Source organism: Orcinus orca, chromosome 1 (genome assembly GCF_937001465.1).
Source record: "Orcinus orca chromosome 1, mOrcOrc1.1, whole genome shotgun sequence".
In the NCBI taxonomy this organism is placed as follows: domain Eukaryota; kingdom Metazoa; phylum Chordata; class Mammalia; order Artiodactyla; family Delphinidae; genus Orcinus; species Orcinus orca.
This window is the reverse complement of record NC_064559.1, coordinates 207,476,054-207,491,331: the sequence shown is the minus strand read 5'-3', so window position 1 is coordinate 207,491,331 and position 15,278 is coordinate 207,476,054. Positions and strand designations below refer to the sequence as shown.

Here is a 15,278-nt window from a genome sequence, read left to right as displayed (position 1 = left end):
CCTCCCAATAAACTTTATAATAAATTTTTCTAGACACAGAAAAAATACTCCACTGGGATTCTTGTTGCCATTATGTTACATTGATAAATTAACTTTGGGAAGATTGACATTTTTATGATCCTAACTTTTTCTTACCTTCATTTATTGAAACCTACTTTTGTGTCTTTTAGATAGTTTTTCTCCTTAGGTTTTGGGAATTTCTTATTATATTTATGCCTAGGTACTTCATTTTCTTTTTCTCTAGTAAATGGCGTCTTCTGTCATTCCTTCTGTCTGTTTTATTTGTGTGTGTGTGCACATGTGGGTGTGTGTATATAACACACACACATAAGCTATTATATAAGCATATATATTTTGTTGATTATGTATCTTAATTTTATACCTGCCTGTTTACTTTTATAATTTGCAGCAGATTTTCCATTGGTCCCATGATCTTTTTACCATACTGCACCAAGTGTTACTGGCTTTGCTAACTATTAGTTTCTTAGATTAAAAGGTTTCTTGCCTAGAAACCTCCCGTTAGAAAGAACCTCCTGGTTGTTCACCTTTTTTCCCTTGACATTCCTCTCCCTGCTGCAATGGAGGACTTCGATTGTTTTCCTGAGACCCTCTTACACTGTCAGCCTTAGTTCGGCTTCTCCCAGAAGGAGGTCCTGAGATGAGGATGTCAGTACAGGCAGTTTATTTGAGAGGTTGTCCCAGGAAGCAACAGAGGGGGAGTATGAACGTGAGAGAGGAAGCGGAGGCATACAAAGAAAGGGTATTTTTTCCCAGCAAGTCACCACAGTGGGTGACTGGAGCTTGTGCTCTGGGGGACGGTACAGAGTACCTAGAGTTATCCTAACCATGGGGCGAGGAGGTCTGGATGGCTTCTGTGTTATCCTAACCCAGACAGGAAGTGAGGAAGCTGGGAAGCCACCCACCAAATCCCCGTCCATTGGGTGAGGGGTGCTTTCAGGGCATCAGGGTTCACCCAGCCAGTAGAGCAGAACTGGGATTCAAACCGGGACTGGCCCCCCAGTCCATGCCTTGGAGGAAGCTCTGGAGAGTCACAGTGACTCCAAGTGAATCCTGCTCAGTCACTTTCTGGCTAGAAAGTCTTGATTTCCTCATCTTTATGTTGGGGATGGTAATAATACCTACCTCGTAGGGTTGCTGTGAGGATGAAAAAATGTAGGTTATAGACACAGACATAGATATAGAAATAGGTGTAGATCCAGATATAGATGTAGATATAGATACAGATACAGACATAGGTGTAGACATAGATGTGGGTGTAGATACAGATGTAGATAGAGACATAGACGTAGACATAGATGGAGATATAGATGAGATATAGAGACATAGATGTAGATGTAGATAGAGATATAGATACAGATACAGACATAGGTGTAGACATAGATATTGGTGTAGGTACGGGCATAGATATAGATGTAGATAGAGACACAGGTGTAGACAGATATAGATGTAGGCATAGATGGAGATGAAGATACAGATGGAGATGTAGACATGGATGGAGATGTAGATATAGACATAGACGTAGATGTAGACATAGATAGAGATGTTGACATAGATGTAGATGTAGACATAGACACAGGTGTAGACATAGATATAGACATATTGGAGATACAGGTGTAGATATAGACATGGATACAGAAGTAGATGTAGATATAGACATAGAGATGTGGACATAAATGTAGATGTAGACACAGGTGTAGACATTGATATAGACATAGATGGAGATACGGACGTAGATATAGACTGGATACAGACGTAATTGTAGATATAGATGTAGACGTAGGCATAGATGTAGACATGTAGATGTAGATATAGATGCAGATGTAGACATAGAAGCAGACGTAGGCCACACATGGCATGCTCCCCTAGCGCTGGCAGTAACTGGGAGCTGGTGACATTGTCATGTGGCAGGACTTTTGTGCCTCGTCCTTGCAGTTGCCATCACCTTCTGTCCTCAACTCCATTCCTGCTTCTTTGCTCTTCTCAGATGGGTGCTCCCTTTCATGCTGTCATGAAACTTATCAAAGCTCTCCCCTGACGGCCCCCCTCTCTCACGGTCTGGCCCACTTCTCCTTCTCCCCAGGGCAGTGCTCTGGCCCCCTGTCTTCCTCAGATCCCTCCCACCAGCGCCGACTTGCTCTTGACTGTGCTCTGGGAGGTGGCGCAGCCTCACTTCCTTTGCATCGTGGGGCACGTGGGCCCCTCTGCGTGCAGCCTGTCTGGCTTTCCCTTTGCCATTCTCAGGACCCGTGAACTGTGCGGGGAGGACCTTCCCCCATCACGCAGAGCAGAGCAAGTTCTAATAAAATCCGAGTGGCAGATTAAACACTATTAGGTTGCTCATTATTGCAAGTTAAAATGATGATTCCATTTATTAAGGCCATTTAAGTTGGACACTCTGGTCCCCTGTGGGATTATGTCCTACTGAAAGTGTTAGATGACAGGGCCCCTCACGCTCCCAGAACGCAAAGGGTAGGTCACCAGAGGAAGATGGGTTTCCTCGGGTGGGTGCCGTTGTTATTCTGACTGTGGATATGATGGTGTCTGGGGGCGTCCCCTCTCTCTGGGTCATACCGTTTGTGATCTGTGGACAGTTGGCCTGAAGACACTGCTGAGGTTCACTGACCATGTTTAGATAGGGCAAGAGGATGGAGCAAATCACACTTCCTGTCTTAGCTCACGAGAAGCTGGATTGGATTAATGTCCTGTCTTCTTTAGCAGATGAGTATTCTGGGACTGAGGGAGTCCCTGCAACACTCTCGTGAGTGTCTTCTTTCCTGTTTGGAGGGGGCGAGACAAGCAGAGCCCGTCTATTTGATGAGATGTCTTCCTTTGCTTATTCCTTGGACAGTGGCTTAAGCGCAGCCGTTGGACTTTGGGGTCCTTCTAATGGGTCTTTTAGGGAGCGAGAGGACTCACAGCACTCTGAAGATTGGGTGCCTGTACCTAGAGCGGGGCTGAAGTGGAAAGGGGCCGGCACCGTGGGGACCGTATTCCAGCCCGCCTGCCATTCAGAAATGAAAGAGGACTGTAAGGTTTGCAGTGCAGACTCGTAAGTGCGAGACAGATACCGTCAGGTGACAGGTTGTGACAGCGCGTGGAGCTGCTTCCCATTGTTTTAGTCGGCGCAGACTTGGGGAGGAAACCAACACTGACACAAACCAACCGCACGGTGATTGGCAAACAATGAAGTGTTGGGAGTCGCTGCTGAAAGTCGATAATTTCCAATGGAATTGCTGTTTAATCATCACCTGGCCGCTGAATGGCACAGCCCGGCTGGGTGGGAACTACAATTAGCTGCTGTCAACCTGGAGTGATTTTTTCTTCCTCTACAGACAGTGGAATAGTAAGACATCAATAGCGAACGTTCTGTGCCCAACTGTGAAGTGGCCCATAGTTCAAAGGAAAAGAAAAGAAAGGGGTGGGGGCTCTTGCCCCAGCCCCGGGGAAGACTGGCTGCTTGCTTTCTCACCTCTGCCACAGCAGAGGAACAGGAGCCGACTTGCATCAGAAGGAACCTATCTATGAAACAGAAACAGAATCACGGACATAGAGAACAGACTGGTGGTTGCCAAGGGGGCGGGGGGTTGGGGGAGGGATGGAGTGGGAGTTTGGGGTCAGCAGATGTAAGCTGTTATATATAGAATGGATAAACAACAAGGTCCTACTGTACAGCACAGAGAACTATATCCAATATCCTATCGTAAACCATAATGGGAAAGAATATTTAAAAAAAGAATGTATATATATGTATAATTGAATCACTTTGCTGTACAGCAGAAATGAACACAACCTTGTAAATCAACTATACTTCAATAAAAAAATAGATTGATTAAAAAAAGAAAAAGAAGAAACCACTTCCTTTGCTTTGTTTGTGTCAGGAGCTCTCTTACCCCGGCGAGGAAGGAGCTGGAAGGCCTGTGTGGTCCCCTGGGTGCACAGATCACTTCCCTTTCCTTTTTCTGTGTTGAGCCTTCAGGTGGAGAGTGGCACAGCTGGCTAGGGCTGGTGCGCCATGTCTTGTAGCTTTTGGGGGCATCTTCCTTAAAGGATGGACCTGCCCCCAGCTGCCGGAGCGTTATTCTGGAAGGTTTACCATAGCACTTGCCCTCCCAGCTGCCAGGGGAGTTTAGTTCTTTGTCTCCTTGGTGTCTCCAAACCAGTTTGTCACCGCTACGGCTACACGGATGAGCGTAAACGTCCTCTGCTCTTTGTGGTTGACGCTTGGGGTCTTCTAGGGAAATGCAAGATTCTCTTTGTTCTTTTTAAACGGCACAGAGAACGGCCATCCCACTCTTAGCATTTAGCAAGTGGGTAACTATTTTTCTAAGATATGGTGGTCGTGGACCGAATAGACACATTTGCCTGGCAGTGCTGAGCCCTTTCACAACTGAAGCCCAAATGGGAAGGAATCAGGTGCTTAGCTTGCTTGGGAAGAAGGGCTGTAGGGCTCTTCCACATCCAGTAGGAATCTAAATGCAGGCAATGAATCAAGAGCGTCTGGCCTCAGCGACTAGTTTCTCCATTGGTCTGTTCTTAACGTAGTCATCTAGTGTCTGCGTTAAACTTATTTATTTACTAATGTTAGGTGATGGATGAAAAAATGTGCATAAAATCTTTCTACAAGAGATAAGATATTGCCGGCTGCCGTAACACTCCCGGCTCTTTTTGCTTTCTTTCTGCTTTTCCTACTTTTCAGGGCAGAGCTCGGGCTCCCACACCATATATCCTGATTAGATAGTGGATATTACTAAGGGGATGTTTTTTAAGCCTATCATTGACACATTTAATTCATTAGGTACCATATCCACAAGCAGTTTTTGCATGGCCATACCGCCTGCAGGGGTGGGATAGGGAGGGTGGGAGGGAGGGAGACGCAAGAGGGAAGAGATATGGGAACATATGTATATGTATAACTGATTCACTTTGTTATAAAGCAGAAACTAACACACCATTGTAAAGCAATTATACTCCAATAAAGATGTAAAAAAAGAAAAAGAATGTAACAAGGTGGGAGGGAGACGCAAGAGGGAGGAGATATGGGGATATATGTATATGTATAGCTGATTCACTTTGTTATAAGGAGAAATTAACACACCATTGTAAAGCAATTATACTCCAATACAGATGTTAAAAAAATAATAAAAAAATAAAAATTCTCTATGATAAAAAAAAAAACATGGTTAATCCAGGGAGCTGCAATAAAAGGTGAAAAATTATGTCCCAGCAAATGTGGAATATTGCTCTTCTGTAGAGACTTTTACTGGTCTACGATATCTTTCTTCATAAATTTTTCTTCTGCTCGGTTCTCTTGGTAACTTAACCATTTGTTGTTTCCAGACCGCAGAATGGCTCAATGATCCTCTACAACAGGAAGAAAGTGAAATACAGGAAAGATGGGTATTGCTGGAAAAAGAGGAAAGATGGGAAAACGACCAGAGAGGACCACATGAAACTGAAGGTCCAGGGAGTAGAGGTAAAGAGCAGACAAGGCTCCCTTGTTCTGCAGATGGCATTTCTGGGCTGCAATAGGATGGAACTGGTTTCGGGTCATTTGATGCCAGGCATTTCCTGTCAACAGTATTTTGTTTGTCAAGACCCTGTTTGTTGTTTTTCTTTTTTCCTAACTTTTTACCCCGTGTCGCCATTTAAGTTTTCCCTGAAACCAGATGTAACTAAGACGCTCCTGTTTCTTGAGAGTCATTGGTGTACAGATTGGGATCAGCAAGATTCTTGCAGAATCGCAAGGAGCTTCTGGTGCCTTGAGAGTTTGGGAGGAAAGAGGGAGCTGTGTAAGGCATCTCCCTCTTGAGGTGGCCAGGGACGCCTCTGTTGAGCAGATCGCATGGGAGTGGTGATCCCCAACCAGAGCCTGGCTTCTCTCTCTCTATTCACGAACCCTTCCGTTTCCCACTGGGTGTTGCAACCTCAGGGAGCTCACAGGTATTAAGGATAACAAGGTGTGTTGCAGGGCTGGGACAGAGGTGGGCACAGTAGAAGCATCTTGGGATGTTGTGCAAACTTCAGATTGCGGGAGGACAGGGTGCAGTCTGGTTCCCTTGGTATCGTCCTGACCCCACGTGCTCTCACTCTGGAGGAACCATGGAGACGTCCCCCGGTTCCTCTTTTCCATTGTTTGAGGGCCTGAGCCGTGTGTCACAGCGGGAGAGAGAGGGTGTGAATCGTGGTGCATTCTGGGCAGTGAGTTGGTGAGCACCAACTTCTCTGCTTTCCTTGGTGATCCTTGTACAGGATCTTCCCCGGGAGTATGCCAGCTGCTGTCCTGGGCCAGGAGCTGGGAAGCTGGCTGTGAGCCACCTGGGAATTCACAGTGGTCAGAGAGGGGGCTCCCAGAGTCCGCTGGTGCGTTGGGTCCTCCAGTGTGTCAGGATTAATCTCCAGGACCCACTCGAGTTCAACGGCTCACCCTCCACGCCGACGTTCTTTGTGACGCACTTTATCATTATGACTTCCTCTATATTAATCATGTACTTTTACGGCTGTTAAAATAGCATCCAATGGCTTTTATTCTATTGCTCCACAGAGAGAGATCCAATGGCTTTTATTCTATTGCTCCACAGAGAGAGATAACTTGAGTTTTACGCTTTTGCGTTTTTTTTTTAAACACCTAGTAACAATGCTTTATGATGATGAACAAAGAAAAAGGCGGGATAGGAGAAATCCCACTTCCCCGTGTTCTCCTGGGCTCAGTGTTTGCACGGCGCGATAGAAGCAACTGCACGAAACATTCAAATGCAGATTACCAGAACATGCTGCTCCAAACCCAACTGCAGGACTGTGACTGGTGATAGTGCAAACGGATTAGCGATTGTTACCGCAACTGACGGAGGTGGGGCTTTGCTTGTATCCTCCTAGACAGAGGAATAGATAGAAAGCGAGAAGTGGGGGAGGGGCACGTGAGGGGCCACTGTGCCGTGGGAATTCACACCCAAACCTCGCCATCAGCCCCCATGCCTGTGGGCCTCTGGTATATTTCATCTCCGTACTATGTAAATCAGGAACTTCTGGTTGTAAGTAACAGCAGGGTGGGATTCTTCCTCAGCAGCAACCAAAGCTCAGGGGAAAAAAAAAAAGCCACAGTGTTCCTTTTCTTCCCTCCTGTTATAAGTTAGAATCCTCACTGGATGGAATAAGAATGGTTTGTGGTTATTCTTAGGCCATCCTTATGTTCGGAGTTGCTCGTGGCTTCCTCACTTGCAGTCTAACATGTAGACGTGTGTGTGTGTGGGCAGCCGGGACCCTCAGACCACCGAGGAACGGGATGGACAAGACAGTGCGGGGTTTCCATGACTTTCTGGACGTGAGCAACAGCCGGGCAGTAGGAGCGGGAGGCGGGCTTGGAGGAATTTAGCGGCAACACAAGGGGTGTGTTTTCAGGTTCTTGGAGAGTGAGGCCCCAGGTGGGTGTGAAGTGTGGTGGTCGCTCCCATTGGGCTTGGGGAGCTGTCCCACTGAGTCGATCAGCAGACGTTGACTGTGGCCCCTACTCTGTGCAGGGCCCTGTGGTGTCTACTGAGAACCTAGGAGCCGCATTCTCTGCCCCAGGGACTCGCATTCAAATCGAGGAGGTAACCATGTCCATACCTACAAGTCATGAACTGTACGGAGGAGTACAGAAGGCTGAGCGTTTAAGAGGAGTGTCCTGGGAGTTCAGAGTGGGCTGGGATGATCAGAGGAGCTTCCTGGGTGAGATGGGCCATAAGTGAAGCTCTTAAAGTTGGGGGGGATTGTGTGTGTAACATAGTGTTTCCTAGCTTAACTTTCTCTCTTAGCCTTTGGATTCTGAGATCCCCCTTCCCTTGAACTGCTCTATAGTATTCAAGTGTATAAGCATTTGAATCACTCCTTGGTCGGTGGACTTTTGGGTTCTTTCCTGGTTTCCAATGTTACGATACTTCAGTCAACGTTCTCATCCATGTCTGCTTGTGCACGTGTGCAACCCAGACCTGGCATTGCTGGGTGTAGGGTCTGAGTATTTTCAGTTTAACTGGATGCTGTCAAATGGCTCCCAAGTGGCTGTGCTAACTACCTGCCCACCAGCACTGAGAATGACCATTACTTCTGCACCTCTCCCACGCTGATGGGTGAAAGATGATACCCCGTTCAGTCTGAACTTGGGTTTTTCTTAGTTATTCGTGGGGATGAGCTCATTCTCGTGTTCGTGGATGTCCTTTGCTGTGGACTGTCTACCGTGGGCATGATTTTTAAACAGCCCCAAAGGGAGATTTATCCGGCGAGAGCAGCCCCACATCTCACCGACGTTTCTCCTGCATTTGCTCTGATCTGGACCAGTGGCTGGGAAGCCCAGTTGTCATGCAGGGGACAGTAGGCAGGTGGGCCTTCCCACCCGGGAAATTGCAATGCATATATACGTGGGTTTTGCATCTCACAGGAGGGGGGCTTCCCAGTTTGGACTCTGCTTCCTTCTTCAGTGGATTCAGTCAGGTGGTTCCCACTGACTTAGTACATATATCATGCCAGGTAGGGCGCCAGCCAGCTGCCCCTACCGTTGGGTGAGGCAGACAGTCCCGCCCAGGGTCTTGGAGTTGTGATTTTCTACCGCTCCAGCTGCTTTCCTCAGTTCGAGGGCATGATAGATATTCCAATGTACCATTTAACATATCACTTGCTGTAAGCCTTCCCTCAGGCCAGGGAAGCTTCCAGCCCTGTTCGTAGAGCTGCCCAGAGGTCTGGCTTCTTTTGTTCTCAGAGGCTGAGGCCCCTGGTTACACACGACAACTCAAAGGCACATTGATTTTCTCATCCAGGCCCAGGACGGGGGCAGCCGCTTTAGAAGTTGATGAGCTCTTAGGTCCGTGATTAGTTGTCTTGTCTATAAGCCAAGGAGAAGCCAGCTCAATAAGGTTTCCTGGGATGACAGAGGTTGGCAGGGAGGAAAAAGAAGGTGGTTGTGATGTCAACATTTCATGAGATGAAATCCCAGCAGGCCTGAAGCGGGTCCTGCTCTCCAGGTAGATTGATGCCTGCTTACCTGGGGCCTGGGGTGTGCGGGGAGAGGACCTCTGGTGGTGGGGGGAGCATTTCCTGAATGCAGAGACGCACACCTGGTGCCCCCGTGTCTCCAGGATCACCACGCCATGGGTGGGATGAGCTGGGTGAAGTCAGCCCAAGGAGATGTTGTTCTTTGGGCCAAGCTGGAAGAGTACTTTTCAAGTTCATGGTGCTCTTCTCTGGCCCCAGAAGCCTGCGGGGCTGTCTTCTGCCCTGTCCTCCCTCACCCCTCTCTCCTGAAAGCGCCGGGTGTCTCAGAATCCAGGCTGTCGACTTCCTAGCCCTTTCACTGCTGGGTTCCCATGACAGGAGCCACCCCTGGCCACAGGCTTACACATGTCCTGTACACCATCTCACTCGGCCCTTCTCAGAACGTCCACACCAGGTACATGTGACTACACCCGTTTCACAGATGAAGAGATGGTACCTCGCGAGGGCTTCTCTTGCCCCACATCCCGCCGCGAATCAATGCAGAGCTGGGACGTGAGCCGAGATCCGCCTGGCTCTGCAGCGTGAGCGCTTGCCCTGGGCATTCTGGCGGGGTTTTGGGTCAAGTCCAGCACATACCCTTCGTTCATCAGCCAGCTGTTGAATGCTTTCTACCCACCAGCACTGGGAGAGGTACCGAGGATGTAGTGATGTCAACAAGGGCACTCCCCTGCTCATGGGGACAACTTTATCGCGGGGTCATGAGGGCTGGGATGGAAGACTTACGAGGCTCTGGACCGAACACATAGCAGGGGCGCCTAAGGCAGACTTGGTCTTAAGAAACGACGTAAACGCAGGGAACCAGGTGCTGGTGAGGGCTGGACAGTGAGGGCGTAGGGATGGAAACGAGCGATGGGCAGAGACAGAGGCTGCTGAAAAGTAGCTAACATGATTTACAGCAACAGGGGCCCAGAACTGTGACGTGTGAGCATCTCTCTCAGCCCTTTGCAGACCAGATACTCCCCCGCCTGGGGACGAGGCTCTCTGCTCTGATCACAAGGTGTGCCTTGCCGTGACGTCCTGCCTTTGGAACCGATGCGTGGACATTGCACAGAAGCTGTTGGCTTGACTGTGGGTAGCATGGAGAAAGGCATCCTTCCCCACTGAGCCCGTTCCGAGGTAGACAGGTACCCCCTGGCCTGGACCATCTGCCCAGCAGAAATGCCAGCCATTGCCTCTGACCAGAATTTTCAGCAGTGAAGAGAGAGTTTGGTTTTGCTGACCTCTTTGTGCTGCCTGAAAGAATGAAAAGCTGCTTTGACTTCTCAACTAAGTGCCTGAAAGCTCAAAGCCCCGTCTTGAATGGGGAAGTGGCAGGCAAGGTTATGTTTTTGGACATGGCCTCATTAGAAGTGATATTCTTTATTTGGACACTTAGGCCACGTATTAAGAAGGAAAAAAAAAAAAGCACCTCTTTTAAAAGTAGGAATGATTTTGTAGTTACCGCATTAGGAATTAACAGGGCATGAAATAACTGTCTGCCTCGTGGCGATGTCAGATCATTTCAGCTCCGCTTGCAGCCGTAAGATAAATAGGTATCTTGCTTGCAGCTGATGGAAAATATTTAAAATAGCCAACCACAAACATGCATGGTGCCCAAATTGGGTTTGGGAAACAGCAATGAATAGATAAGGGGTAAGTGAGTGGGCTGATGAAACAGCTGAGTGGCAGAAGCTCACAAAAGGTCAAGTGAGTCTGCATGTTGCCACTCTGTGCTTTTCAACAGAATACAGATTTTTTGCTTTCCGTAAGCGATCGTGTAGCTTTGGTCTGTGGATGTCTTATTTCACCCCGTTCTTCTTCAGACTTGCCATGCGCCCACTGGTCTACACCGTATAATGTGTCCCTTGCTCAGAACCTCTTTTCCCCACGTCTACGTCAAGACTGTGTTAGCCTTGTAACTTCTGAACCTTCTAGGGCATCTTCCCTGATCTGCAGTCAGAAGAAATTACCCCCTGTCTTTCATTGCCATAGCGCTCCGTCTGTACCTTTCCTGAAGAGGTGTTCTCTTTGACTCTATATGAGCTCTGTCCAGTTCAACAAACATAAATTAAGTGTCTAGTATTTTCTAGATACTAGAACACCTCTATCTGGTATCTAGATACTAGGTGATCTGTTAAGCACAGGATCTAGAGAGGCAAGTAAGACAGAGCATTCTTTTTTTAATACTGTTTTTTAAAAAATTTTTATTTATCTATCTATTTTTTGGCTGCACCGCGAGGCATGCAGGATCTTAGTTCCCCAACCAGGGATCGAACCTGTGCCCCCTGCATTGGGAGCACAGGGTCTTAACCACTGGACCACCAGGGAAATCTCACGAAAGAGCATCCTACTTGGGAAACTTTCAGAAACATGAAATTGGTCATTGCAATATGATGCGGTGATTGTTGCCATGGAGAAGTGGTGTTAGAACGAACTTGTTTCCCTCTCTGAGGACAGGGTCTGATCAGTCACCCATGGGAACTCGTTCTGAGCAGTGGGATCTGCTGAAGGACCACCTGCCTTCACAGGTACTCCTCATCTGAGCCTCAACCCAGCCCTGCCGTTCAGTCACGGCAGCATTTTTATCCCTACTGGTCCCATGTCTGAGACTTGAACCCAGGTTCAAGTCCAGTCCCGGCCACCCCTCCCGTCCGGTGCCGAGACCTGTGGTCCAGGTGTCTGGTCTCATGACTCCAGTGCAGGGAGCCGCTCTGTTTAGCAGCAGCTCAGAGGGTCTCCCAGGGCTCTCTTCTGACTTTTAATCATCTGAATTTTTGTGCCGCATTCTGCTGGCATGCGGACACGTTAAAACTTAATTTCCTATTACCTGGGTGTGTTTCGGTGGTATCAATTCAGGAGCTCAAATCCATAGTCTTTCCTTAATTTCTAATTACTCAGCATCCCTGGTGACATGTCCCTACACAATTCATATGATTAAAATTTTAGCTGATAAATAACATAAGCTACCGACGTTTTAAAGTGGCAGGAGCGCCCTGTCTGTTCACAGTCCGCTGGCTCCCAGAGGCCTGGCCAGGGTGCTGGTTTCGCTTCTCCTTCTTCAGCTTCCTCCTCCCTGACCACAGCCAGCTAGTGACAGCAACAGCAAGGACGGTGTGCATCACTTAGTGAGCTCCTATTGGATACCCGGTCCTGTACCCATCACTCTAGAAGCATCACCTCATTCAGTGACTTGGCAACATCCCTTTTGGGTAGGTACTGCCCTTATCTTCATTTCTGTAGCTGTAATTCATTTCCAGGAGGTTAAGGAATGTATCCAGGGATACCTAGCTGGTTAGTATCAGAGCCAAGATACCGTCCCAGGTCTGTTGCTTCCAAATTCACAGTTTCCTCATCCCTATTCCTCATTGGCTTCCAAAACACCTGGATCCCCAGAAGACGTGTTATTGGTCCACAGGGTGCTGAGAACGAAGGGTTTAAGATACAGTACTGAGCACCCTAGCCTGGGTCATTGTCAAGACTGGGGATCAGGAAAGCCTTTAGGAGAAAGGATGGGCCCCCTTCTGGCCACTGGGCTGCCCTTCCTCATAACTTGAACCAGTCGAAGAGGAAAGAGCCCCTACCTCGCTGGGCCTCCAGCCCAGGAGCCTGGCTCCCTCAGGCCACCAGGGGCTGCGGAAGGCCTGGATGCCCCTTGCTGTCCACTTCCGGGGTTGGGAGTTCGTCCTCCAACACTCTGAATACCCTGCATGACCTGCCTTAGCTCTGACTTCAAGTCCTCTAGGAGCCTCTCATATTCCCATGTCAACCTCCGCGTAGGGATAAAAGTTATGTTCATTTGCTCCCACAATGAACTGCCTATTTCCATTTGTCCTGAAGCTACAGCTCTCAAGCTTCCAGGATATTCTCACTCTGGTGATAAGGGTCTGTGTGCTCACTCTCCCTGTGTAGCGTTGCCAGATTTAGTGTGTATGCACACACACACATACACACACGCACACACACAACACACACCCATACACATACATGAGAGACAGATGCCCAGTTACATTTTAACTTGAGTTAAACAAAACAAAAAAAAGATTTTTTAGTGCAAGTGTGTTCCATGCAATTTGGGGGATATACTTATACTAAAATGTGATCTGTTGCTTCTCTGAAGCTCACATTTATTTAGTCCTGTGTTTTATCTGGCCACCCTCCCACCATCAGAGCAGTTTCCTGGGAGTCTTTGCAGACAGAGATTTGGCTACTTGGGTATTGGTCTCATTGAAGACTCGCGGAACTGAGTTGGTTTCTCTCCAGACGCATTATTGATGCAGGAACCATAAAAACAAGGACAGATACTGGCCCCGGCTTAGGAGAGAAAGCCTTCACTAGTTAGCTAGTGAAGCCACGTGTGGCCAGGCCTGGGCCCCTCCTGCCCTCTCTGCGAAGTGAGTCGTGGGAACCTCCTCTCTCACTAGGTCTGCCGAAGCCCAGGTTCCATGCCCTTATAGGTTGCTGCCTCGAGGAATGCAGGCCTCCTGCCAGTGGTGTTTGGAAGGCAGCTTGTTAGCGAAAGAGGTGCCAGGAAGATTTTGAAGGAAACACGTTTGTAATTCCTGCTTCCTTATATCTCTGGTAGATTACAGCATGTAAAATACTTTGCAGTTTCCTTTTCAGCTTGGTTGTAGCCTTCCTGAGGTAGAAACTCCCCGTGAAGGAGGAGCCACAGAATGCCAACTTGCTATGCTGAGCCTGTATTTAATTATTATCATAGCGGTCTCTTAATATCATTGCAGATTAGCCCACAAGGACATGAATGGAAATTTTAGCATATTCAATTACAACGGAAACCCTTGAACACCACTGTCAAAATTCACCCAGGGCCTTCCTCTGTCTACGCCTCCACATACAGCAGGCACAGAGATAGACATTACCCAGGCCACACAACCTTGATTTTGTAAGCATAATTTGTGGCCTCGTCTGCAAGGTGGGGATGCCTTTTAAGAACATGATATATCTCCTACCCCGCCTCAGTAAATGACCAGATTTGGTTGTTTGCATTGGGTAAAGGATGTCTCTGGCCTTCACTTGACTGAATAGTAAATTATCCATCTTCTGCACATCTTTCAATTCCCTAACGTTGCTGGAGAAATTTACTTCTGTCATCGGCAGCTGCGGCTTGTCTCTGATGGGGCAGTTGGTGCTCAGAGGGTATGAGTCTCCAGCCTCGTCCTAGAAGAGTCACACCCAGCCCCCTTTAGTTGACACCAACACAGGGGAGTATTGTGGCTTGCAGAGTAATCAGGCCCGCGTCGCTCTGTCTGTCCGCTTCCCACAGGCCAGCAAAAACCATGGGGAAATAGAGGCGCCGTGAAGGGCTTTTGTGCAGCCAGGAGTGGGACAGAGAGAAGCAATACTGCATAAATGAAGGATGGAGCAGCCATTCACACAGCTGCTGGGGCGGGGGCTGCTTCAACGGCTGCTGGCTCTCGTCACCTGGTTTCTTGTGCGAGTCTGTTGGGGTTTCTGACTGCTAAGCTGCCCTCCACTAGCCCTCCCTGGATGCGAGGCCAGAACTGTAGATGGAAAGCAGGTGATTTCACGAAAGAGCACCTTTCTGGTTCTTGAGTTTTTCTTCCAGAGAGATGAAATGACCTTGCATTTCCTTTTTGTTCTTCTTCTTTTTTTTTTTTTTTTTGTGGTACGCGCAGGCCCAGCGGCCATGGCTCACGGGCCCAGCCGCTCTGCGGCATGTGGGATCTTCCCGGACCAGGGCACGAACCCGTGTCCCCTGCATCGGCAGGCCGACTCTCAACCACTGCGCCACCAGGGAAGCCCCTCTTTGTTCTTCTTAATTCTAACACCTTGTAATGCCGTGTGCCCTTCAGGGTTTGCCTCTCCTTCTTGTTGCAAAACTCCTGCAAAAGCTGAGAGCTGCACAGACACATATGCAGTCACATGGCTGCTTGCTCGCCACCGTGTGGTCCATCAGTCAGCAGCACCAGCCCACCTGGGAGCTCATTAGAAGGGCAGATTCTCAGGCCCTGCCCCGGATCTACTGCATTTGGAAAAGATTGACACATGCCATCCTCTTGTTGTTGGTGGAGTCCTCCCTTGGTGACTCAGTCCTAGGCAGGTGGTTTTTCTAATCTTATCTTAAGAAAAAAGTAAAGGAAAATTTTACAAGTTAGTCTGGTAATTCATTACTTGACTCCCAGCATCTTTTAAAAATATCTCACTGAAACCTCTGATGTTTGAGCCTGTTATTCCTTGGCCATGAAGGGGAGAGAACAGCAGGTGTCTGGAAACAGAGC

General features: G+C 48.4%; 1 protein-coding gene across 19 annotated transcripts in view; it reads left to right on the top strand.

Annotated features, from left to right (window-relative positions):
* CAMTA1 (calmodulin binding transcription activator 1) overlaps positions 1–15,278 on the top strand; it is an 894,219-nt gene that overhangs the window by 443,483 nt on the left and 435,458 nt on the right. For all 19 annotated transcript variants that reach the window (XM_004272346.4, XM_033432830.2, XM_033432827.2 and 16 more), the window contains one exon: positions 5,359–5,494. In XM_004272346.4, the coding sequence (XP_004272394.1) occupies positions 5,359–5,494 (136 nt within the window). The remainder of the gene's footprint in view (positions 1–5,358; positions 5,495–15,278) is intronic.